We start from the raw sequence: 25,523 nt of genomic DNA, 5'->3' as shown, positions 1-25,523 counted from the left end.
TTTCAGCTTCTACATGCCTGGATATATGGGGCATACGAAAAGAATGACGAGACGAGTCAAAGACCCCTGAGGCTTTGACCATGGGCGAGTGGTAAGGTAGTGACGCCATTTAACAAGAACAGGGGTGTCACAAGGAGGAGCTGATTTTTGGAAGGAAAGATGCTGCGTCCAGTTCAGCCCTAGAGGGTTAGTTAAAAACAGAAGGCAGATCTCAGCATGCAAGTTGTGGGACAAGAGAGATGGTGGGATTACATTCTCTGATTATTTTGAGATCACTCCATCTGACATGGGCGAGTCCTGGAACTTTCTATAATCAGGACCCTGAATTAGATGATCTGAGGAAATCCACTGGGTCCTAAGGTGCAGTGTGACCCAAGGACAAGGCTTCTAATGGCACAGGGATAAAGGATTTCACAGGCTAAGTAGGAAGAAAGAGGAAAAAAGCTTCTTCCAGCGACTCAGACACGTACATCCCAAAGCACCCAAGTTGTTCTGGCTCCTGGGAAATGAGAGACAACACCTTTCAGCCATGACCCTAGGACTCCAGGGCATTTCACCCACGTCCATACAACACTGTGCTCCTGTACCCAGGAAATCCCAGGCCTCTCTTACCAGCACCCCTCACCCCCACTAGAATGTTCCATGAGGGCAAAGACTTGGATGGTTTGCTATCGCTATATCCCACAAGCCTGGAACAGTGCCTGCACGAAGTAGGTGGTCCATAAGTGTTCACCAAATGAAGTAGGACATGGGCACTGGATTCAGAATCTCAGCTCTGCCATGGACTAGCTGTAAAACTTTGAGCAACTTCATCTTTTTCCACTTGTTTCCTTTCCTATGAAATGAGAACAATGGGTCCTTCATAAGATGGCCGAGGATGAAACCAGATAATGTGTGCAATGTGCTTGGTGCCGCCCTCATACATTAGCTATCATGTGGTCGTGACATGTGCTCCCACCGCTCTTGTGCTCATACAGGGTGGGGAGTATAGTTGAGGGGGGGACTAAATAAAAATCAGCTTCTATCAAACCCTTTAATCACCCTCCATCTGACTCTTGTCACTGCCTTAAAGACATAAAAGAGGCAAAAGTTGCACAGAAAACTGAGCTGGAAAGAACCCTCCCTCATACCATGTTACTTCTAATTAGCACTGGTGTAGAGTCCAAACCCATTCACCCGCCGATCTGCATGATGGTAGGAAAGGAGCCAGAAGGAACCTTAAGGCTGCTCTTCATTCTACGAAGGAGAATGAGGCCTGAGCAGTCAAGGGACTTGCTGAAGGTCACAGAGTAAGCCAGTGGGTCTGGAATGAGACCCTGAGTCATGTCTCCCACTGCAAGCCCGGGTCTTCCCCCATCCTGCTGCCAGGCCCTGAAAATGGCAATGATCTGGTATGTTGGAAGATACAGAGAACAAGGATGTTGGAAGTTACCGGGGACAGAGCTCCGGCCACTGCCCTACAACAGAAAAAGGTCAACCCAGTCAAGGTGAATGATCGTGGGTGGAGACGACCCAACAGAGGCTTTTCGAAGCAGCCAAGACCCCTTCACCTGTATCTAGCCCTGTCTCTTCCCTTCCTCCCCATTCTCTAGCCCAAAATGCCTAGAGGAGACCAGCATAGCATGCAAATAAGCTCAGACTCAGAGATGGTCTGGGGAAGGAGAAGGGCCCAGGACAAACAGAGGTGGGCAGAGGGTATCTGCAACCTCCCAGCCATCTCCCTGGAGACAGGCTGGATGAGGTCGGAACCCAGGGGAGTGGAGAGTCTGAGGACTTCCTTGGCAGCAGGGAAGGCAACTTCTGAAAAAACACAGCTCCCATGTCAGGAAATGTCCCCACACAGAGGAGGCAACAACAAAAAAAGAGAGGAATCGCCTCTGGGCAGGGGACTTCCAGCTCTCCTTTGTTTATGGGGATGTTTCTGGTTCCCAGCTTCAAACTGTGGCTTGGGGATGGTGGGTAATTTAATTAAACATTGCCAGGGCTTGGCCGAGGTTGCCTGGGAGCCGGTGGTTTACAGTTCCTACCCTGTCACGGCTTCATCAATGAGCTATATTGAGAGGAACTGTGTGTCTGTTGATGGAGAAGACAGAGGAGGGGCCTGTGAGCCCAGAAACCCAGAGATTCTATTCTGCTTTGACAAGCTCCCTGACAGACCCAGCAAGCCTGGGAATTCAGCCCAGTGCCTTCTGCACCCAGCGCACCCAGCGCGGGGCCTGGCCCTGAGGATGGAGGCTCTCAGTCCACGTTGGCCGATCAACCATTAGAATGAGTGGATGATACCAAAGCAGTCTGAATCCCTCAAAGTTAGACAAAAAATGTAAAACACACCCTGAGGCAGTTTGAAAAATGATCCAGGGCCAGGTCGGGTCTAAAATCTGAGGAGCTCCAGCCTCCGACCTAACTGTGAACCACCAGGCAGTGGGCAGCCTGTCCTCAGGGAAGGGTGGTCAGACCTGGGGGAAGTGTAACTGTCCTTCAACCCAGTTTTCTCCAGAACTTCATTTCTGTAGTAAGAGCCCTTCAGGCCATGACCCTTCCTAGGAACCACGCCCATCTCAGACATCCCTAAACACTGATTAAACTTTCCCCCTTCTCAAATGTGGGACAAGGCCTGGGACCTTTAGGTCACCAAGGTGTCCCTCCATCTGCTGCTGAGATTTAGTCTGAAATAGAAAAGCTAACACCTGCCCATTTATTCTGAGCAGGACTGGAGTCCCCTGTCAGGTAGGTATCTTGACTGTCAGACTCTCTGACCCTACAGGGCTAGCTTCCCCCTCCCCCAAGTCTGATGCCTCCACCCTCACCTCTCCGTCTTCTGTCCAAAGTACACAGTTACCTTCTCCCCCTGCCCCCTTGGCCACACTTAATCCTCTTTCTCAACCTCCCCACATTCCTCCTTATTCCCTCTTCCTCCCAGGCTCTCTCAGCTCCACTCCCCTCCCTTTCCCACCAAGGTTTAAGCCCCTCCAGATGCTAACACTTCTGGAATCCTTTCCCCAGAAAGCTTCACTCAGTCGGTCGGTGTCTACAAAGTCCTTGGCAAAGAGGTTGTTAGGAATTATGACCGAAGATGAGGACACGAGGGTGGAAAGATACCCCTTTCCCATGACAATCCTAATTAGCGCACAGGATGCGGGGGCTTTCCAAGGAGGTGGAGATGCCTTTGCTCACACAGCTGTTCTCTGACCCTCTGGGACTCTCCCAGTCCACCCCTCCGGTCCCTCCCTTCCACACCTGTCTCTCCAGGCTCCTGGGTCACACTCTCAGGAAAGCCGAGCCAGAATCCCCAAAACAACTGCCCACCTCTGTGAAGAGGCTACTGGAGAGACAGACCTGTCCCAGGTAAATTAAGCCTGGGCACCATGCGTGGGCCACGCAAAGAGATGCAGCCCCCTCTGCCCCTCACGCCAAGGACCCGCCACCCTGACCTCCAGCCTGCAGCCTCTCTTCTTGGCTCTGACCTGGAAAGGCTGGCCAGCTGGGATGTGGGATATGCGGTGGCCACAGTGGCAACTTGATTCTCACAAAAGATAGGAGTTTAGTGTCCCCCATAGGGGACCTTTACGGGGCGAATCTTGGGGACAGTTTCTTTTTAGGAATCCTCCTCCTCCTCCTCCAAGGACAAAGCGATCAGCTTCCCAGCCAGGCATTCCGGAGCTGTGTCCCTCCCCCTCCCCTCTCCATCTGCTCTGGCCTGTTGCTTCAACACTTGGAGTGCCCAAGCAGAGGCACTCACCAATGCCACAGCAACCCGGGCGTTTCCTGCCCTGGAATCCCCCAAGTCCATCTCTGTTCCCAGAAAGGCCCCTCCCTTCCCGTACTAGACTACAGTGAAAGCCTCCCGGGAATCCCTTCTTCCTCCCCCCAGGATGCAGCTGTGGGAAGCCATCCCACCCCGGAGGGGTAGAGGCAGCAAGGTGGTTGGTTGACCAGGGGAACGTGTGGCAGGCCCAAGGGTGCCTGAGGCACAGTAGGGTCAGTCAGCCAAGGTGATGTGTGAGGAATGAGAGCAGCAAGCCTTTCCTATCAGCTGGGATTGCTTGTGGGCTGGTGAGCCCCGGAATTTCTACAAGAGCCACCAAGCGTTTCAAAGGGGGGCGTGAAAGGGGGTTTTTTAGGAGCTAGGTTGAAGCTCGGTTTGCATAACCAAACCACGGATACTATTTGCATGGACGTTTATTGCAGGGAGTATCTTAAGAGCATCGTGGGGCGTCAAGCGCCCCCTCCACGACCCCCCCTCGGTGACACCAGTGTATGGAGATGCGGACAAAGGTGGGCCCCGGTGGGCTCGCGACGTGGGAGAGCTCAGGGCAGGCAGGGGAGGAGGCGCGGGCGGGGCAGGGGCGGCCGGCTCACCGGTGTCCTGGCGAAACTGGTTCATGGACTGCAGGTCGATGATGTAGGGCGCGAGACGGCTGTCCACCTGGCCCAGCACCACGCTGCCCCCGGCGCGGGGGCCGGCGCGAACCACCGCCTCGATGTGGTGGCTCACGGCCGGGCTGTAGGGACGCCAGCGGCCGTGCTCGTTCAGCCATTCCCAGACCACCACGGCCGAGGCCAGGAGCATGGCGAGCCCGGGGCTGCGGCGGCGGCAGCGCTGCGAAGCCTGCCTCCCGGGCCCGGCGCGCCCGCCCTCCTCCGCTTCCTCCTGCGCCGCCGCCTCCGGGCCTCGACCGCGCCCCCCGCCCCGCGCCCCGACACCCCGGGCAGCCTCAGCTCCGGCCCATGGGCCGCCCCCCAGCCGCGCATCCACCGGGGCCCGGAGACCAGGGCCGCCGGGCTCCGACCACGCGCCGCCGCCGCCGCCCGGGTCCGCCGCTGCTGCCGCTGCTCCGTGGGGTCGAGTCGCTTCATGCAAATGTCCGGCTCTCTGCAAACTGGCCCCCGCCTAGCAAAGCCACCCGACGGGCGCGCGGCCGGAGCCCCGGCGGCCGCGAGCTGGGGCTGACGGCGAGGCGAGCATCAAGCCCTCGCACCAGTTGCGCCTCGGGCACTGCAGACGCCGGGGTGGGATCTCGCCGCGCGATCGCGCTCGGACTGGCACGCCGAGTTCCCCTCCCCTCCCTCCCCACCCTTTCACCGCACGTTCAGTTGTCGCCGCCTGGGAGAGAGCTCCCCCTCCCTGTGGCTCCGCTCAGCTGCTTCTAGAATGAGTCGCCCCTCCCAAGCCCGGCGCTCGGGCAAACCCGCGCCAGCGGAGGGTTTCTCCGGTCCCTATACGCGGAAAAGCGACCCCCCAGGACAAAGCCCCGGGACTGCAGCTGTCGCCGGCCGTAACTTTGCAGTCTCCCTCCCAGAAATGGAATTTTCTTTTTTCTTTTCTTTCTTTCTCTTTAATGCAGTGTGATCGGTGTCCGTACCGCGAGCTCCGAGACACTTAGTGTCTTGCACACTCACGCTCGCACGCACACGCGCCCACATCCGCACGCTCTCCTTGATGTGGTTGGATTACCTCATCTTGGTCCGCATCCTCAGCTGTCCGTCAAGGATGCAGAGCCACGCCCCCTGACGACTGGAGCAGGTGCCCTGGAGCTCACGCGCTCCCTGCTGGCCTAAAGAGACGCGTGCCGGCCACTGGCCACACACTAGTTAGCTCAACTAACTGGGCCTCTCTGCTTATGAGACCCAGTCCAAAGGGATGCAGCTATTTGAGAGGTGATGGATTAACACTGTCTATGTAGGGAACAAATGTGGTTTTTCTGGCCTGCTTAGACGTTACCAGAATCAAGAAGACACATGCTAAATTGATTTATTTTGCAGGATTTCTATGACCGAAAGAATGAGACACTAAGACAGACACAAGCTAGACTTGGTTGTTTTGGTCTTCAATAGTCAACGTGGAAAATAATCTAAAATGGGTGCGTTCTGACTAAAAAGGTAGATTGACATCGGGATTACATATTAATCTTGCCAGAAAACACAAACTTTGTTTTGCTAAAGTTGCAGCTACGTAAAACAATGAATTCATATGCTCAAGAGCCAGGATAGGATGTAGAAAAATAAAAGTAGGCTATGTGTTAGGAACCGGGATTATGAAACTTTCTGAAATAATCGTTTTCTTTCATAACATATGATCCCTTTTGCTTTGGAAGATTTGCTTTCCCTCCTGTTTCTTGTTCTCTCTTGATTTATACCTGTCCTTTCTCCCATCACTAGTTCCTTCCAAATCTTTTTCACCCCTCTACCTTTATTCACCTCCCTCCTCACTGAGTTTTAAGTACAAAATAAAAGAAAAAAATATCAAACATGCTCTTCTTTGGGCCTCCAAAAGCACCAGGCTTGAGGCTACCTCTGAGCTTTGTTCTTGCTGGTCCTCTTGCCCAGAAATCTCCCCAGGATGACCTCCAGAATCTCCAGTAAACCTCTTCCCTAAGGCCAGTCTCCCAATCCAACTCAATCAACACCATTCATTAAGACATGGAATTTTAGGGTTTGAAGGACAAAAGGAAAAGGAGTTAAGGCTATCTCAGTTAATCCTAACAAGAGTCACTATTATTCCCATGTTATAAATGACAAGGCTTAGGGAATTTGAGCAGTTTGCCCCAGTTACATGTTTAGCAGAGGGGAAACTGGTATCCAAAAAGTAGTTGAGCAAAAAAACCAAACCAAACCAAACAAACAAGCAAACGAAAAACTCACCTTGTTCCATAACACAAGTTATATGATGAGGAGATGGTGTGATAAGAGGCAAGATATATGGCAATGTAAACGTGCCTCAGTGTGAAAGAAAGGAAGGGAGAGAATGAGGATCGAGTGCTCTGAAAGGACACAAGGAGAACTGAAGAAAAGGTCATGTAAATTTGTATTGAGCTATTTTTACTTCCAATCATGAGACCAAGTGTATGAAGGCCCTGGAAACTCCCTTGTGGTCTGGGAGGTACAGATCCAGAAACTATAAACTATCAGTAACGACTGAAGGGGAGGCTGGAAGTATCAGGGAGAAAACAGCATCTGACCAGCTAAACCAGAAATTCCCAAGTAGAAAAAGCCTAAACCTGCTAAAAGGGGTATGTTCTATGGGTGCTCAAAAGGAATGTGTATTCTGTTGTTGAGTGGAGTGTTCTATAAATTTTCATGAAATGCTATTGGTTGATGACTTTGTTTCGTTCTTCTTTAGCCAGGCTGACTGTCTGTATAGTTGTTCTATAAATTATTGAAAGAGGTGTATTGAAGTCTCTAACTACAATTGTGGATTTGTCTACTTCTTCTTTTAGTTCTATCAGGTTTTGCTCCACATATTTTGCCACTTTGTTGTTTGTGCTTTGCACATTTTAGATCGCTACATTGTCTTGGTAGATTGATCCTTTTATCATTATATAGTATCCTTCTCTGTGGTAAGTTTCTTTGATCTGAAATCAACTTTATCTAGTATTAAGATAGACACTTATGTTTTCCTTTTATCCATGTCTTCGTGATGTATATTTTTTCCATCCTTCACCTTCAATCTGCCTATGATGTTCAATTTGAACTGAGTTTTTAAATAGACAGTTTATAGCTGGGTCATGTTTTAATCTACTCTGCCAATTTCTGCCCTTTAATTGGTGTACTTAAACCATTTGCATTTAATGTAACTATTGATACGTTAGGGCTTAAGTCTGCCAGTTTATTTTTTGTTTTCTGCTTGCTCTGTTTTCTTTCTCCTGCGGGTTACTTGCACATTTTGAAGATTCCATTTTGACTTATGTATAGTGTTTTTCAATGTTTCTCTTTGAATAGCTTGTTTAGAGGCTGCTCTAGGCATTACACTATATATTTACAACATCACAATCTACTAATGTAGTCATTTTGGCAGTTCAAGTGAAGTACAGAAATCTTACTTCCCTTTAACTCTTTTTACCCTCCCCCATTTATAACTGCTCTATATACATTTAGGACCACATCAGTGTTACGTTCTGTCGACTGATTATTTTTTCCCAGTTAGTTGGCTCTCTTCTTTTTCCTACAGTGTTATATAGTGCATCCTCACAGTGATGTGAATAATCCTCTGAAGCTAAGGCAAATCAGGTGGGAGAGTCCTGATTTGATTGCTGTTTCCAGATATGTAGTCAACTGAGTCACTGAGATGAGAAACAAATTTGGGTACTTTAACTGTAGTGCAGCTGTTCATCAGTTTCCCAAGGCAAAGAGCATGGTAGATTATATTTTCCAGAAATGGCCTCAACAATATTTCTGGTCCCATATACTCTTCTAGAACATTGTCACTCCTTTATGAAGAGGTTCCATCTGTGGGATCCTTAGCTGCGTTGTCTAATAGGGCACCACGATAGAAATGACATTATCTGACATTCATGGGTAGGTTATAAAAGACAATAAAATGTAAAAGCCAATATGGGATTTCAACTTCTGGGAAGAAGAAGAAGCAGACATACTTTCCCCTGTGCCTCTAGCTAAGTACAACTAAAAACCCTGGCAAACCATGTGAAGACTCTGAAAGTTGGAGGAAAGACAGATCATTTAGGGACCTTGGGACCCAAGGAACAAAATGGTGGTGTTTCCCTAGTTTTCTTTTTGCCTAATATACCCAAGACTTGGATTGGAAGAAGCCAGCAACTTGGAAATGCCGTGGGCATGGACCCAAAACAAAGCAAAACGAACAAACACAACATGAAAGCCTACTCTCTCTAATCATAAAAACAAAGAAAGGGGCAGCATAGCAAAGCTGAAAACTTTTAAATAGTAACCACTCTACTCTAGCCAAACAGCACAGAAGAACTGTGGTCCCATCCCCACCAGTGACCACAAAGACTGAGTGGGGAACCTATGTCTTTGCCAGGCTGTCATGAGACACCCCAACACCACCAGCTCCTTGCTGATTTTCTCCTTCTGTTTTGACAGCTGAGTGACACATACACGTTTTCACTTTCATCACTTTTAAGCTTGCCTTTACTTTTTCTGTGTTTCATGTAGTTTGTATCCAAAGCAGTGGTTAATTTCTCCTTTTAAGGAGTTGTCTGCCCTTTGGGATTTTCCTCGGATGAATATAATCCTTAAATGTGGATGCCAGTCATCTTTCTTGAACTTGTCCTGAAGCCTCTCTGACCAGAAAAAGAAAGATTTGAGAGTACCTGACTTACTTGTCTTTAGAGTCCTGAAAATAAATACTTCACAGATCTAAATTCCTAAAGCACCTGAAACTTTTGCTTCTATTTTGGTACACGATGTACAGTTTTTTTCTGTGGAAAGTTCAGAATAAATCTCAAAACCTGGTGAATAAAATCTCATCAGAGTTGGACGTGGGACCTAAACTACAGACTAAGTATCCCATCACAACCTCTGTTGCAGGTAGGGTTCTCTAGAAAGCCAGCTCTGAGACAGAGCTTAGTGAGCAGAATGTTTATAAAGGAGCATCCTTTGGCTTAACACCTATGAAGGAAGGAAGGAAAAAGGGGGCAAGGATTGGGCAAAGGGAGCTGTGCTGGAATGCAGGTCCTGTGGGCAATAAAGGATTAATTGTACCCAAAGAAAGATTTGGCCCTTTGCCCTTGGCTCCTGGGAGGTAACCTCTAAGCCTTTGGAATGTCCTGATTGATAAAAGTGTCTTTGTTTATCTGGCGGGCTTGGGCCATGACGGATAGTTTATACTAACACAATATGATATATGGTAGAGGACTTGGGGCACACAATATCAGCTTGACATTTGGAGGGGCTGGTGACTAAGGTCAGCCTCATGGGTGGTCAACCACATCTACATGACAAGCCCCTAATAAAAACTCTGGACTCAAAAGTTTGGGGAGCTTCCCTGGTTAGCACTACTCAGGCATATTGTCACAAGCCATTGCTGGAGAAATAAACACAAGCCACACAAGTCCTCTGGGAAGGGACAGACAATGGACAGCTCCACACCTGTTCTCTCCCTGTCGTCTCTCCCTTTGATGATTTTAAAAAATTAATACGCTTTATCTTGGGGGCAGTTTTAGGTTTATAAAAATGCTTAGTGGAAAATACATAGAGTTTCCATGTAACCCATCAGTGCCTTACCCCTTCAGTTTCCCCTAATAGTAACATCTTGGGTTAGTGTGGTACATTTGTTATAATTGCAGAGCAAATATTGATACATTATTATTAATTAAAGGCCACATTTTCCATTAGGGTTCACTCTTGGTGTTGTAAATTCTATGAGTTTTTATATAGAACCCATAGAACATAGGTAGTTGTAGCTCATTACTGTTTTAAGTTGCAGTTTTCTAATGACATGTGACATTGAGCATCTTTTCACCTGCTTATTTGCCATCTATCTTTGGTGAGATGTCTGTTAAGATCTTTGCCCATCTTTTTAATAGGGTTATTTGCTTTCTCGTTGTTGCGTTTTAAAAGTTTTTGTGTATGTTAGATAACAGTCTTTTCTCAGGTGTGTCTTTCACAAATATCTTATCTTAATCTGTGGCTTGTCTATTCATTCTTTCTCTTTCCCTCTGTCTCTTTCTCTCTTTAAAGTAACGGGAGCTTGCCCCAGCTGGCCTGCTGCAGGTGCCACAGGGCCCAAGAGGGACAGGAAGTACCTCGTGCCCCAGTGCTCAGGCTCACATGGACTTTCTCCAACCTTGCCAGCACTTACCTTTGCACTGCATGGTGGTGGGGGTGAGGTGTCTTTCACAGAGCAGAATTTTTCAATTTTAACCAAGTCCAGCAAAACATTTTTTTCTTTCCTTGGTTATGCTTTCGTGCCAAAGCCAAGTTCACCTAGATTTTCCTTTATCTTCTAGGAATGTTATAGTTACGTATTTTACATTTAGGTCTATGATCCATTTTGAGTCTACTTTTGTGAAAGGTGTAGAGTATATATCTAGATTCTTTTTTTTTGTTTGATTTTTTGGCATGGAGATGTCTAGTTGTTCTAGCACCTTTCGTGGAAAAAAACATTTTGCTCCATCGTGTTGCTTTTGTTCCTTCATGAAAGATCAGTTGACTATATTTTGGTGTGTATATTTCTGGGCTATGTTCCACTGATTTTCTTCTTTATTCTTTGACCAACACAACCTTATCTTGATTAGTGCAGCTTTATAATAATAGGCAGTAAAGTCAATTAGTCACAGTCTTCCAACTTTGTTCTTCTCCTTTAATATTGTGTTGGCTATTCTGGGTCTTTTGTCTCTCCTTATAAACTTCAGTATCAGGTTGTCGATATTCACATGATAACTTGCTGGGATGGTGATTGGGATTACATTGATGACAGATCAAGTGGGGAAGAACTGACAATGTGACAACACTGAGTCTTCTTATACATGTACATGGAATATATCTCCAGTTATTTAGATTTTCTTTGGAGTTTTCATCATATAGATCTTATACATATTTTGTTAGATTTATGCCTGAATATTTCTCTTTGCGGGGAGTGGTAAAGTAAATGGTATTATGTTTTAAACTCCAAATTCCAATTCCTCATTGCTGGTTCATACAGAAGCAATTGAGTTTTGTATATTAATCATGTATCATGCAACCTTGCTGTAACTGCTTATTAGTTCCAGGAGTTTTTTGTCGATTCTTTGGGATTTTCTGCAAAGTACATAGACAACTATATCATCTGTGATCAAAGATTAGTTTTATTTTTTCCTTCCCAAATAGTGTACCTTTTACTTCCTTTTCTTGTGTTATTGCATTAGCTAGGACATTCAGTATGATATTGAATAGGTGTGGTGAAAGCCAACATCCTTGCCTTGTTTCTGATCTTAGCAAGAAAGCATCTAGTTTCTCATCATGAAGTATGATATTGGCTGTAGGATTTTTGTAGGTGTTCTTTATCAACTTGAGAAAGTTCCCCTCTATTTCTAGTTAGTTGATAGTTTTTATAAATGGGTATTGGATTTGGTCAAAATTTTTTTTATTGGAGTATAATTGCTTTACAATGTTAATTTCTGCTGTACAATGAAGTGAATCAGCTATATGTATACTTATCCCCTCCCTCTTGGACCTCCCTCCCCCCCCCCCACCATCCCACCCATCTAGGTAGTCACAGGGCACTGAGCTGAGCTCCCTGTGCTATACAGCAGGTTCCCACTAGCCATCTATTTTACACATGCAATGTATTTATGTCAAACCTAATCTCTCATTTCGTCCCACCCCTCCCCTCCCCTCCCCTCACCATGTCCACATGTCCATTCTCTACCTCTACATCTCTATTCCTGCCCTGTAAATAGGTTCATCTGTACCATTTTTTTAGATTCCACATATAGGCATTATTATATGATATTTGTTTTTCTCTTTCTGACTTACTGCACTCTTATGACAGTCTCTAGGTCCAACTATGTCTCTACAAGTGACCCAGTTTCATTCCTTTTCATGGCTGAGTAATATTCCATTGTATATATATACCACATTTCCTTTATCCATTCATCTGTTGTTGGACACTTAGGTTGTTTCCATGTCCTGGCTATTGTAAATAGTGCTGCAATGAACATTGGGTACATGTGTCCTTTTGAATTATGGTTTTCTCAGGGTGTGTGCCCAGTAGTAGGATTTTTGGGTCATATGGTAGTTCTATTTTGAGTTTTTTAAGGAACCTCCATACTGTCCTCCATAGTGGCTGTATCAATTTACATCCCCACCAACAGTGCAAGAGGGTTCCCTTTTCTCCACACCCTCTCTAGCATTTACTGTTTGTAGATTTTTTGATCATGGCCATTTTGACTGGTGTGAGGTGATACCTCATTGTAGTTTTGATTTGCATTTCTCTAATGGTTAGTGATGTTGAGCACTCTTTCACGTGTTTGTTGGCCATCTGTATATCTTCTTTGGAGAAATGTCTATTTAGGTCTTCTCCCCATTTTTGGATAGGGTTATTTGTTTTTTTGATATTGAGCTGCATGAGCTGCTTGTAAATTTTAGAGATTAAGCCATTGTCAGTTGCTTCATTTGCAAATATTTTCTCCCATTCTGAGGGTTGCCTTTTGGTCTTATTTATGGTTTCCTTTGCTGTGCAAAAGCTTTGAAGTTTCATCAGGTTCCATTTGTTTATTTTTGTTTTTATTTTCATTATTCTAGGAGATGGGTCAAAAAAGATCTTGCTTTGGTTTATGTCAAAGAGTGTTTTTCCTATGTTTTGTTCTAAGAGTTTTATAGTGTCCAGTCTTACATTTAGGTCTTTAAACTATTTTGAGTTTATTTTTGTGTATGGTGTTAAGGACTGTCCTAATTTCATTCTTTTACATGTAGCTGTCCAGTTTTCTCAGCACCACTTAGTGAAGAGGCTGTCTTTTCTCCATTGTATGTTCTTTTCTCCTTTGTCATAAATTAGGTGACCATATGTGCATGGGTTTATCTCTGGGCCTTCTATCCTGTTCCATTGATCTATATTTCTGTTTTTGTGCCTGTACCATACTGTCTTGATTACTGTAGCTTTGTAGTATCATCTGAAGTCAGGGAGCCTGATTCCTCCAGCTCCGTTTTTCTTTCTCAAGATTGCTTTGGCTATTCGGGGTCTTTTGTGTTTCCATACAAATTGTGAAATATTTTGTTCTATTTCTGTGAAGAATGCCATAGCTAGTTTGATAGGGATTGCATTGAATCTGTAGATTGCTTTGGGTAGCATAGTCATTTTCACAATATTGATTCTTCCAATCCAAGAACATGGTATATTTCTCCATCTGTTTATGTCATCTTTGTTTTTTTTTTGTTGTTGTTGTTGTTTATGTCATCTTTGATTTCTTTCATCAGTGTTTTATAGTTTTCTGAGTACAAGTCTTTTGCCTCCTTAGGTAGGTTTATTCCTAGGTATTTTATTCTTTTTCTTCCGATGGTAAATGGAATTGTTCCCTTAATTTCTCTTTCTGATTTTTTGTTGTTAGTATATAGGAATGCCAGAGATTTCTGTGCACTAATTTTGTATCCTGCAAACTTACCAAATCCATTGATTAGTTCTAGTAGTTTTTTGGTGACATCTTTAGGATTTTCTGTGTATAGTATCATGTTTTGTTTTTTTTTTTTTTTTTTTTTTTTTTTTTTTGCGGTACACGGGCCTCTCACTGTTGTGGCCTCTCCCGTTGCGGAGCACAGGCTCCGGACACGCAGGCTCAGTGGCCATGGCTCACAGGCCCAGCCGCTCCACGGCATGTGGGATCTTCCCGGACCGGGGCACGAACCCGTGTCCCCTGCATCGGCAGGTGGACTCTCAACCACTGGGCCACCAGGGAAGCCCTTGTTGAATGTTTTAATGTATCTGCTGATATGATCATATGGCTTTTCTTCTTTAGCCAGTTCATGTGATGAATCACATCAATAAGTTTTTGAATGTTGAATCAGCCTTGTATGCCTAGAATAAATCTTACTCCTTTGCTGATTTTTATCTGTATCCTTTCATTGTAATAAACCATACCATTATAATGGTTTTCTGAGCTCAACTAATCTTTTAGCAAATTATTGAACCTGAAGTTGGTCTTTGGGAACTTTGGAACTTGTACCCTATAAGACTCTTGCCCAACAGGAAGCTCAGGAGCTAAAAATGGTCATTCAGAGATGCCTCACATTTGCCCTTTATCAAATAACTTAACATATTCATAGGTTCCAAGAATAAGGACATGGATGTCTTTGCAGGAATGCTCCCCACATTGCCCATGCAACTCACTTGTGATTTTTTTCTCACTCATGCTCAGTTCTGGGTGTACCACTTCCAAATTACAAGAGGATATTTTTGGCCACACCTGAACTATGACTTGGCAAATCTGATAGAACTCACCACACAATGGGCAGTTCTGGAAGAATTGTCACATGACGTCTCATGGTCAGGTGCTCCATCTTTACCTGGGTTCACTAGCACACCAAAATTTGTTATTCCAAAGACATATAATTCTCCACCGCAAATGGCATGGCCTTGCTGCAGAACCACGGGAGTCTGCATTGTGATTCTCCCACATGTGCCCTAAACTCTACATGGTATCTTTTTTCCACATCTGATACTTCTAATATCATAGGGTCAGCTAGGCTGGATCATCCAAGCAGCAGCACTCTTCACCATAGACTGGATTTTCGGCAGAACCCTTTCCTAATCTAAGTCCCATTCAAAGCTGGCAGCCTGTAACTGGGCCGAAGCAGTATACCCAGGTGTGAAATATGCTACTGTCAGAAACCAGAGGCAGTGTTATCTCCTTCTTCATAGTGGGATATATCATTTTCTTTAGATGAGATGTCCTGGCACACCCCAGACTTAGTGGGTTCTCCATAGGAATTATCTCCCAATATCTGAAATGTGTGAGTGCCAGGGCCTCTAAGATATTGACTACTTCTTGGTCATCTGGCTTAATTAGCATGATATAGTGGACTAATGAGATAGACTGCCAGAAATACACACCATTCAGATTTTTCTCTCTCTATTGTAACAAAAGGAGAGTGTGTTAATACAATCTTGGGGCAAAACTAAACAATATATACTATTGTCTCTTCTGTGTGAGTTCAACTACTTATGATCCCCTTTTCTAATAGTGAAAGAAAAAAAAATCACATTCACCCAATCAATGACCACATACCATATACCTGAGACCGTGTTTCTTTGCTTTAGCAAAGATACCACATCTGGCACAGTGGCTACAACTGGACCTACCACTTGGCTGACTTTGTGGAAGTCAACTGTCATTCTCCAGGACTTACTAGATTTCTGCAGGGGCCAGACTGATAAAGCAAATGCATACATGACAGAGATGGTTAGTTCTGTGTTCTTCAGATCCTTAAGGCTGGCACTAATTTTCAGGCTTCCCCCACCCCAATGAGGGTAGGTAAGTCAATGAAAAGTGGAGTGGAGTTGCCTAAAGGCTTATAGTGCTGATGAGATAAAAATTGGAGTTCAGAATTTGATAAGGGAAGGGGTATTAGTAAATATCCCAAGCTCTCAGCTGGGACCCCTGGAGGGCAGAGCAGACCAGAGGTAGACAGAGCCTCAACATTTTGTAACTCCGTTTCAAGGCAGTTTCATCTCTGACTGGCTTAAGATGATCTGATTTCTCTCTATCAGAAGGTAAGGTGACTCCTCCTTGGAAGGAAAAAAAAGTCCTGGAGCGGGGCGGGGCGGGGATGAAGTAGGGGTTAAGATTTCTCCCAGAAAGGCAGCTGCCACTTTTTCATGTAAAATCCAACATGATGCCTAGGCTGGGGGCTGACTGAGCTCCTGAATATACCATTTGCATTTGACTGCCAATGCCTTTCAATCCTTCCATTGTTAGTCGGTGAGTCGGAGTTGAAAACCCCCCCAAAATGGGACGCCAGATGGAAATTCCCCTGGTCAGTTTCAACATCAGTTTAACTACCAGTGAAGGGCTGCTCTTGTTTAGAAAGTGTGCATTTTGTAGCTCCATCCGGCAGGTGGCGATGTGGTACCTGGAAACGGCCTCTCTGAGAGTTCAGGCCCCCTTTCGGTCTTTAAGCAAAGCCCCGAATTCGCTTTCTCCTTTTGGGATTCTGTATTTTTTTTTTTTTGCTGGAATATCCAGACGGGACAGGGAAATAGTTTGGGGACAATCTACACATCCCACATGAAGCAGTTCCTAAACAGGAGAATGCCCTCTGGTGCTTATGAGATGGGAGTGGGGGCGTATATGGCATCAATTCCACAACAGCCGTACACTGAGTCCATCCAAAGGGTCTCATCCACAAGTTCACGTCATTTCTTTCCTCACCTCAAATCTTGCTTAAACCCCATCGACTGAATTAGGTACCCTTCCTCCTATAGAAGCACAATGTATATGAGGGGTTACAACAAAAGCTGCCATCTAGGGGGCCCAGGGAAGTCCAGGGTGGAGGAGAAAGGCCAGCTAGGGTTGAAAAGGGACAATAGTGGAGGTAGGAGAGGGAAAACTTGACTGTCAGTCTCTTTTCCTCCTTTGGCCCCTTGCTCCAGGGTCGTTGCCCAAGCGCCAGTGGTAGCTCCTTTCCCATGTACCTCTCAGTGTCTGGTGAGAACCAAGTTCAGGGACTTCCTTCTCCCTCCACACACACTGCCTCAGCTCCATCCCTCAGGGCTTCGTGCCTTTGACCGCTCGCTCCTGTGCCCAGAATCTTTTCCTCTTCCAGGGCAAGAAATTGACTTGGGTGCCTGACTAGCACAATGACTGACACATTAATATGTTAACTTTTCTTTTCCTTCTTGGTAATGGTATTAATATTTTGGATCAAAAAAAAAAACCCTAAAAGGGAACAAAAGGTAATATAAAGGTACTCTGGGCATACATACAGATTCTCAAAAAGTATCCCTTCGGCCTAATGCTTTCAGAAATGTCATACACCCCAATGGAACACTGTAATGGATTTCTGACTAGTTAAAAGATTCTTGGGCAGATATAGACACTTTCAAAAGGGGACTGGGGTAGTACATGGTTATCAGCTCTCTGGATCATGGAGTAGGACAGAGAAAAACAGAACTATCTTGGTCTTGGCTTTTCTAGATACAGGGATGTTCTAGTTAGAACCGGATAAAAGAAAAGTTAAAGGTTTTTAACTTGCGGTCTCAAATGTTTACCATTTCTTTTTTCTTTTCTTTTTTTTTTTTTTTTTTTTGGCGGTACTTGGGCCTTTCACTGTTGGGGCCTCTCCCGTTGTGGAGCACAGGCTCCAGACGTGCAGGCTCAGCGGCCATGGCTCGCGGGCCCAGCCGCTCCGCCGCATGTGGGATCTTCCCAGACTGGGGCACGAACCCGTGTCCCCTGCTTCGGCGGGCAGACTCTCAAGCACTGCACCACCAGGGAAGCCCTCAAATGTTTACCATTTCTGAGCCTTCTTGTTGAAAAATTCAAGGAGCGTTTTAGACTCAGGAAAGGAGATGATGGTTTGATATGATAACAGAGCCCAGTTAGTAGAAAGAGACCTGAATTAATGTCAGTAAACTTAAGTGCAAGTCTTCATTCCACTTCTGCCTTAAGCAACAACTCACTCTCCTCTCTCCTCGTGAACAAATTGAGGATAATAAAGTCCTCCCTGCTTGCCTAACAAGGTTATGGTAAGAACAAACATTAAAAAAAATTGTTTTATAAACTGTAAGGCATTATACAAATGTAGGTTACTATTGTTATTGAATAGATCAGCCATGTTTGGGATGGTGTATATTTTCATGCTATGAAACAGCATTCGTTTTGTTTTCATTCCATAGTTTACTATAATATGTTACATTTGATTTCTTGGTTGTTGTTCAGGAAGTGTTACAATAGCTTTTTTATTAAAGGCTGCTTTGATATGGCCAAGATTCTTATTAAAACACCTCCCTACCACCATCCTACTAAAATAAAAAGAATAAAATAGATGAGACAGATTTTAAATTTTTTACTATTCCCTACATACAATGAGGTCATTTCTTGGCAGGAAAAACTCTGAAGCCCAGTGTCAAGAATGGCTAAGTCTAATACTGGTATATTCCATAAATAGTATTTACAAACATACCTTATAAAAGCAGTGCTCAGTATTTGTCTTACTCTTTTTATCTTGAGTCCTTCTGTGACTTGGGCTTCTCAGAGTTCATGATGGCTTGAAGATGAATAGACAATTCAGCTGAAACACTAATTTCAAAAGGGTCAAGTTACAGCAGTGTCTTCATGGCTATCATTAATCGTACAGAGAGTAAGATTAACAGGGACCCCCTAACCCACCTTTCAGCTCCACCCTCACTTTCCTTAGAGATGTTAAGTTAGCATGTAGACAGTTTATCCACTAATTATAATGATCTGAACAATAACATCTCCTTTTTATAGAGCAGTATATCAAACACTTAACAAAAATTATGTCTAATTGCCAATGCCCACATATATACCACATAGATATGTCTTCATTTTGCAGATGGAGAAAGTATAACTCAGAGAAGATAGGTGACCTGCCCAAGCCCAGAGCTACAAAGCAGAGATGGAATTTGAATGCAGGTATAAATACCCTACAGATGGATTTTCAGTTGGAGAATTCAAAAGTGTGTTCTAGATACACTGATGTTAAAATCTGGCCTCCATTTAAGATGAAGATGATACCGAGATGGTATAATTATAGGGAAACAGATGGGAAGAGAATTGTGTAGTACCATGAAGGCAGAATAAACGTAAAGTGAGAGTCTGCCTGGGAAGTTAGCGAGAAACTTTTGTTGCAGCTTTAGTTTTTAGTTTAAAGAGAGATTCTGTATGGTTTTTCCCCATCTCTCTTCCCTCTGATGTCTCCCCAGAAGGGAATGAACAATGTAAATAAAATAGTGAAATCTTCAATAGTGATATATACCACTAGAATGAAAGCCATGGAGGGTAGCAGCCATCTGTCTTCAGAATTCCATCATCTAACACAAAGCCTGGCCCAGGGCAAGCCTTCAGCAAAGATATATTCAATGAATGAATGAAGTGTGCATGTGAGGAACTATGCCCTGTTCTGATTACTTTTCATAAACTACCTCATATAATTCTTACAACCCTGTGAGATAGGTATTATTAGTCCCACTTCACTAATAAAGCCTTTGAACCCCCAGACAGATCAAACTATTTACTCAAGGTCACAAAGCCCCAGAGAGTATATTTTTGGTGACTTTTGATTATGAACATTTTCAAATAGAAAAAAAAGAGAATAGTATAATGAGCCTCCATATACTTGTAACATAGGGTAATGTGCTCATTTTCTTTGCAAATTTACATCATCTTCTTATTTTACTACATTATTTTACAGTTAGAGACATCATGACATTTTAACCCTGATTACCACTTTCCATCTGAAAAATTTGGACTTTTTCTTATATCAGACCAAGATCCAATTGAGGTACATAAGTTGTCTTTAATATGTCTTTTGAGCTCTTCTATTCTAGAAAAAGCAATGATTTGTTGAAGAGAACAGAGAAATTGTTTGTAGAATGTTCACCTCCTGGGTTACTTCTTCACCTTGTTGTTTAGTTTAAGTTCTAGCCCCTGCATTTCTGGTCAAGTAGAAGTTATGTAAAGAGTATGTTTATTCACTTGACTATTTCACAATGGAGCAGAAGCAGTGGCTTCATCATTTACTGGGAATGAGCTGCTTAGGAAACTCACTTCAGCCTCTCTGAGCCTTAGTTTTCTGTTTGTAAAATGAGAGATGATTCTCTCCTATCTCTCTCTCCTCCCTTTCCCCTCCCTCTTCTCTCTTCTCCTCCCTCCTTGGCCCCCTTCTTTCTCTCTCTCCCTCTCCCACTCCCCCCCTTCTTTCTCTCTACCCCCCCCTTTCTCCCGCTCCCTCTCTCTTTTCTCTCTCTCTCTCCCCCTCCTCCCTCCTCTTCTTTCTCTCTTTGCCCTCCTCTCTCTCTCTCTCTCTCTCTCTCTCTCCCTCCCTCCCTCCTGCCTTCCTTCCCTCTCCCCTCTTTCTCCGCCTCCTCCTACCCCTCCCTTTTCTTTTTCTCTCTCCCTCCCCCCTCCTCTCCCTCTTCCTTACCCTGCTTCTCACTCTTCCCTGGCTCGGTTTCCCCAGAGCTGAGCCTGGCCATCGTCGAGAGGTAGGAATCAGATCGCGGCTGACCCTAGGCTTCGTCCGAGCCCACCACCCCACTCCCACCGGCACGGAGCATAACACGAAGCGGCCCCTGAAATAAAAACCCTGCCCCTACTTGGGTCCCTCAGGTGGGAGACTCTGCCTGGCCCAGGGCCTGGGGCCGCGGTCCCTTCCCCTCCCAGCCCCGGGGGCTGGCGCGCACCTGGCTCCCCCGAGCTCACCTGCTCCACGGCGCGCCTCGCCCGCCGCCAGCGCCCCACCCAGGTCGCTCCTTATCTGGCGAAGCGAAGGCCTCCCAGCTCCGTCCAAGGCTGGAGGAGGAGAGTGCTCCCTCTTCTGCTCGGACAGCTTTAAAGGAGGGAGGTGGGACTAAGACTGCCTGACTTTCGGGAACTGCTGCTCAGCTTGTCCCTTTGGAGACTTTCGCCTTCCTTTCCTCCCGCCTTCTTCCAGCCTTCTCTGGGTTCTTCTGTTCTTTGGACAACCGGGGAAGCGGGAAGCTGACTGTTGAGGGCTTCCAGAGCGAAGCGTTTGATGCCATGCTTGTTTCAGACGGCCCCTCCAGCCTGAAACAAAACCTGAACTTCTTCGTCCCCGGGACCCGCTTGAGAAACAGATTTATCAGAGCCTATGCCTGTTCTCTTTCCTATGACCTTTTCCTTTACACAAGTACAACGACATGTGACAAAGACAGAGACACGTTGTAGTATTGCTAATAAGGCAGATTTTCACCAAGTATAAGAGCTTTAAATATTTTGATCAGATAAGCAAAACGATCCCTAAAAACGTTTCTTTGCTCCCACGGGCAAAATAAGCTCACCACTTGGGGAATTCAACAAAGAGAAACTAGAGTTCAACTTAATATATGATTTACTTTCCCTACCTTTGAGTGCAGAGTGCCCGGAGAGAAAGCTCAGGGGACCTCAGAGGAACACAAGGATTTTGAGTCTGAGGTGTTGGGCTGCAGCAGCAGAAACTGACTAGGTCTTGCTGAGACCTCCAAGAATGTCAACTGTCGGCTCCTAGAAAGATCCCCAGAGCAACCTGTTGCTAAGACAAAGCTACGTCATTTGCTTCTAGAAATCATGGAGAACAATACCTTGACAGAATTTTATTTGTGTCTCAGAGGGAGGAGAGCAAGATTGGGTTATTTATGAAGGTTTTGAAGTCTGGTTTAAGTTGTGTCTTTAACGTAGAGGATTGATCAGGATAAGGTAAGGGTTGGGTAACAGTTTAGGATGTGGATATAACAAGGCAAGGGTTCAAGAAGTCTTGGGATGTAAACTGTACTTTGAGCTTCTCTGTTGAAGAATGGTTGGGTCTTTGAGGAAGTTACTGGAATCAACAATGAAGATATTTGCAGCTTTCATGTCCCTGGGCAAAAGCTTGCTGGCATAGCAAATTTACTTTGATGAAAAAGAGTGAATAGGTCATATAAAGGTAGTCACTTATAAATCTATGTGAATGTAGATGGCTTCAGTTCTCTCAATGGTGAACCTGCCTGTGAGAACGTAATCAACATTTGTCACTTAGAGTATTTTATCCTGGAAAGAAGTTCACTCAAGAAAACACATTTGCCATGATTTGTTTGTTACATACAGAATTCAGAGAGAGAGTGATCTTAGGCAACATTTTTTTATGAAGTTAATGTTGGGTCTTAGAAGACCCATCCGTTTTTAAAATTAGAACGTGCTCCCCCCTTAGGCACTGCAAAAGAAATACACATCCTTTTACTTTATTCTGTTCTTTTTACGTTTCCAGGGACAGACCTCATTTCCCCTTTCAGAAACAACTGTAGCCAGGACTACGTTCCGGCCCCTCCACCAAACCTGAGGGTTTTTTCGAATTGTGCCCCAGCCAGTGAATTTCCCCCAAACTCCAGATCAGCCCCAGGATCAAAGGCGTAACTCACGTAAGGGAAGAAGTGTCTTTCCCCAACCAAGCTCCCACTCGTCTGCTCAGGTAACGTGGCGGGAACCTCTCTAATTCCGAGATCTGGGGAACTGCGCCTCTTGTCAATAGACAGACAGATCTTGGAGTCCTGCTCTCATTGGGTAACAACTCTGCTACTGAGGAAGCCGACTGGCTGAGCTCTACCCTAGGTGTGGAGCGAGAGAAAAGGTGAGTGTGGGCTGGTCCACCTCCCTCCCCAAGAGCTCTTTCTCTCGGTGCTCCGCTACTCCGCTGTTCACTGCCAACAGGGCCTGCTTCAGCTCTCTAAGTCCTGAACAGGGGAAAGAGTCCGGGAAGGAAGAGGGGTCCGGGGGCGGGGAGGAGAGCCGGGGATGCAGCTAGAGAGGACTCGGGAGCGGGAGGCCCTGATCGCGGGAGGAGGGGCCCCTGAGGAGGCCCTAGCCCCAAGAGCCAGACCCGGCTGCAGAAGGCAGAGTGGGAGGGCGGAAAAGGTGCTCCTGAGTGCCCGACAGGCCCCGCCTGGAGATCGCGGCGCGGGACGAGGCGAGGAGACGCTAGCCTGGCGTCTGCAGCGCACAGCTCCACCTGCGCAGGCGCACAGAGGACACAGCGCGTGGGTGGGGAGGAGGGGCCTAGGGCGACTCGGGCACCTAACAGGGGTGTCGTTCCCAGCAGCTGGGACAGGACCCACGACAAGGACAATTAGGAAGAAGCCGCGAATGCAGGCAGAGTGAACAGCCTCGTCACAAACCGATTCTCCAAACGTGCCTCCTCCGTACGTGCAGAAGTTTACCAACCGGAGGAGGGAGACATTATGAACTCCAGGACTGGGCATCTCAAAGCTGACAAAGATCTCGATCGGAAAGGGCTTGCAGAGGCAGCCTGCTGTTTTAAGAGTCTCCATGGAGAGCAGGCATGCAACTATTCCATGCTGTGCTCGGGAAGGCGTCGCAACAGTGACTACTTCTATGCAGTTTGACAGAGGAAGATACGATGTATATAAAGGTACAGGGTAAAAAAGGGTGTTGGTAATTACAATACGTGTGGTGATTTGGGAGAACTGGCCTTAATGCGCATACAATACACCTGAAGTGGCTAAAGTTCCTGCTTCCTCTTCTGTGGGTTCTCTGCTGTTTGGATAGAGGAACCTTTAAAAAGTCAAAAAAAAAAAAAAAAAAAGGCAACAACAACAACAAAAAAAAACCCCAGCATGTACAAAAGTTTCACCACTTACTGTCATTCTCTGAATCATTGTAGGTTTCTACATCTCTGCAATTATCACCAGAGAATTAGCATCTGGCTGATTTTTTTTTCATTGTGGATTCTCAAGCAGCAAACATTTCCGTGACAAGTAAAAGGACTAAAGAACACTAGGGTTGAAATTGCTGAAAAATCTGAGCTATCCTGGTGACTTCCAAACATTGAACAGCATCCTGCCATTCGATCTGACTTATTAATATTTGATAGGCTTTTGAGATATTGCCTGAAAATTAAGAAACGGATCTCAGAAACCTATGAAGAAGAGTGAAGTCATCCTTTCTGGAATAAACACATGTATTGTTGAAGCCACTACATGTACAGTGAGAAGAACTATGATGGTAATAAATACAACTGAGTCCACTGAGAATGTGTTTGTGCAGATGTGAATTATTTTCTGCCGTTTTTCCCTCCCTCCCTCCCCCCCCTTTTTTTTTGCCTTTTGCCTTTTGCCTTTTGTATACTTCAAAGTATAAAAACAGTGATTTAATAGACAATAGGCTTTAACACTTTTTAAGGCATGGATGTTAAGAATTCAACATACTCATAAATTTTGTTCACTGAAACATTAGTGCACAAGAAGATAATAAAACGTTACGATTACAGAGGGTATAAAATTTGTTCCTCTAATATCTATGCTACTAAACCTACTATGTAGTGAGATATCTATCATTTTTTCCTAAATCTTTATGTAATTTTGTACAATTTAAATAATCTATATATAAAAAACATTTCTGGCTTGGTAAATTAGGTGTTGGTTTATTGGGAAAAGGGTGTAAAGTAAGTAATTCTTAAACCTTAAATATATTTGCAATAAAACACATTTTGGCTTAAGGTAATAGGAATATAAACTTTTTTGGATGAATGATTACTGTCACATTTTTTTTCACCATCGCTACATCTTTTCCGTTTTCTTGATTTATATTATTGAAGTTCCTTACCTTAAAAATAAAAAAGTCTAAGATTGACATTTCTTTTTCTGTGGCAGACTTTGGTTATTGTTTTTTTCTTCAAATTTCAGACCAAGTGAAGTCTTAATTTCAAAGTTACAAAATATAGCTAGTGGACTTCCCTGGTGGAACAGTGGTTACAAATCTGCCTGCCAATGCCGGGGACACGGGTTTGATCCCTGGTCCGGGAAGATCCCACATACTGCGGAGCAACTAAGCCTGTGCGCCACAACTACTGAGCCTGCGCTCTGGAGCCCGTGAGCCACAACTCCTGAGCCCATGTGCTGCAACTACTGAAGCCCGCGCGCCTGGAGCCAGTGCTCCACAACAAGAGGAGCCACCGCAAGGAGAAGCCCGCGCACCGCAATGAAGAGTGGCCCCCACTCACTGCAACTAGAGAAAGCCCGCGCGCAGCAACGAAGAACCAAAGCAGCCAAAAATAAATAAATTAATTTAAAAAATATATATATATACATAGCTAGTGAGACTTAAACCAAATAAAATTCACATTTTCAAGAGTACAAACCGAACAAGTTCTTTTGTTTTCAGTATATTTTATCTCTCTTTAATTTTTTGATTCTTACAAAGGAGTCATGTTTAAAATAAGCCCTACACCCCTGCAATCAACTATTTAGAGAATTATTTTTTAACATCTTTATTGGAGTATAATTCCTTTACAATATTGTGTTAGCTTCTGCTGTATAACAAAGCGAATCAGCTATAGGTATACATATATCCCCATATCCCCTCTCTCTTGCGTCTCCCTCCCACCCTCCCCATTCCACCTCTCTAGGTGGTCACAAAGCACTAAGCTGATCTCCCTGTGCTATGCGGCTGCTTCCCACTAGCTATCTACCTTACATTTGGTAGTGTGTATATGTCCATGCCACTCTCTCACTTTGTCCCAGCTTATCCTTCCCCCTCCCCGTGTCTTCAAGTCCATTCTCTACATCTGCGTCTTTATTCCTGTCCTGCCCCTAGGTTCTAAAGAACCTTTTTTTTTTTTTT

The 25,523-nt window shown here is 45.0% G+C and overlaps 1 protein-coding gene and 1 long non-coding RNA gene across 6 annotated transcripts in view; one reads left to right on the top strand and one right to left on the bottom strand.

The window, feature by feature from the left end:
* DTX4 (deltex E3 ubiquitin ligase 4) overlaps positions 1-20,684 on the bottom strand; it is a 52,541-nt gene extending 31,857 nt beyond the window's left edge. Inside the window, exons 1-2 of one of the 4 annotated variants that reach the window (XM_081239768.1) lie at positions 20,616-20,684; positions 18,355-18,470 (exon numbers count right to left, since the gene is read on the bottom strand). Coding sequence is in view for 2 of the 4 variants with exons in the window: in XM_081239767.1 (XP_081095893.1) it covers positions 4,360-4,570 (211 nt within the window). In the remaining 2 variants the exon portion in view is untranslated. Of the gene's footprint in view, positions 1-4,359; positions 4,714-18,354; positions 19,969-20,615 lie in introns of those variants that run through there. The other 3 variants (XM_081239769.1, XM_081239767.1, XM_081239766.1) reach the window with 3 other exon arrangements.
* Positions 20,331-24,543, top strand: LOC308620321. 2 transcript variants are annotated; one of them, XR_014016305.1, is made up of 3 exons: positions 20,331-20,398; positions 22,156-22,515; positions 22,984-24,543. It is a non-coding gene; the product is annotated as an uncharacterized lncRNA (long non-coding RNA). The 2 variants fall into 2 exon arrangements; XR_014016306.1 differs by lacking the exon at positions 20,331-20,398 and having other exon boundaries at positions 22,153-22,515; positions 22,984-23,313; positions 23,566-24,543.
* Positions 24,544-25,523: the final 980 nt, after the last annotated feature.

The sequence above is a fragment of the Mesoplodon bidens genome (genome assembly GCF_964165515.1).
Source record: "Mesoplodon bidens genome assembly, chromosome: 7".
NCBI classification, from domain to species: Eukaryota; Metazoa; Chordata; class Mammalia; order Artiodactyla; family Ziphiidae; genus Mesoplodon; species Mesoplodon bidens.
The sequence above is the reverse complement of the archived record's forward strand: the minus strand, read 5'-3'. Positions and strand labels throughout refer to the sequence as shown.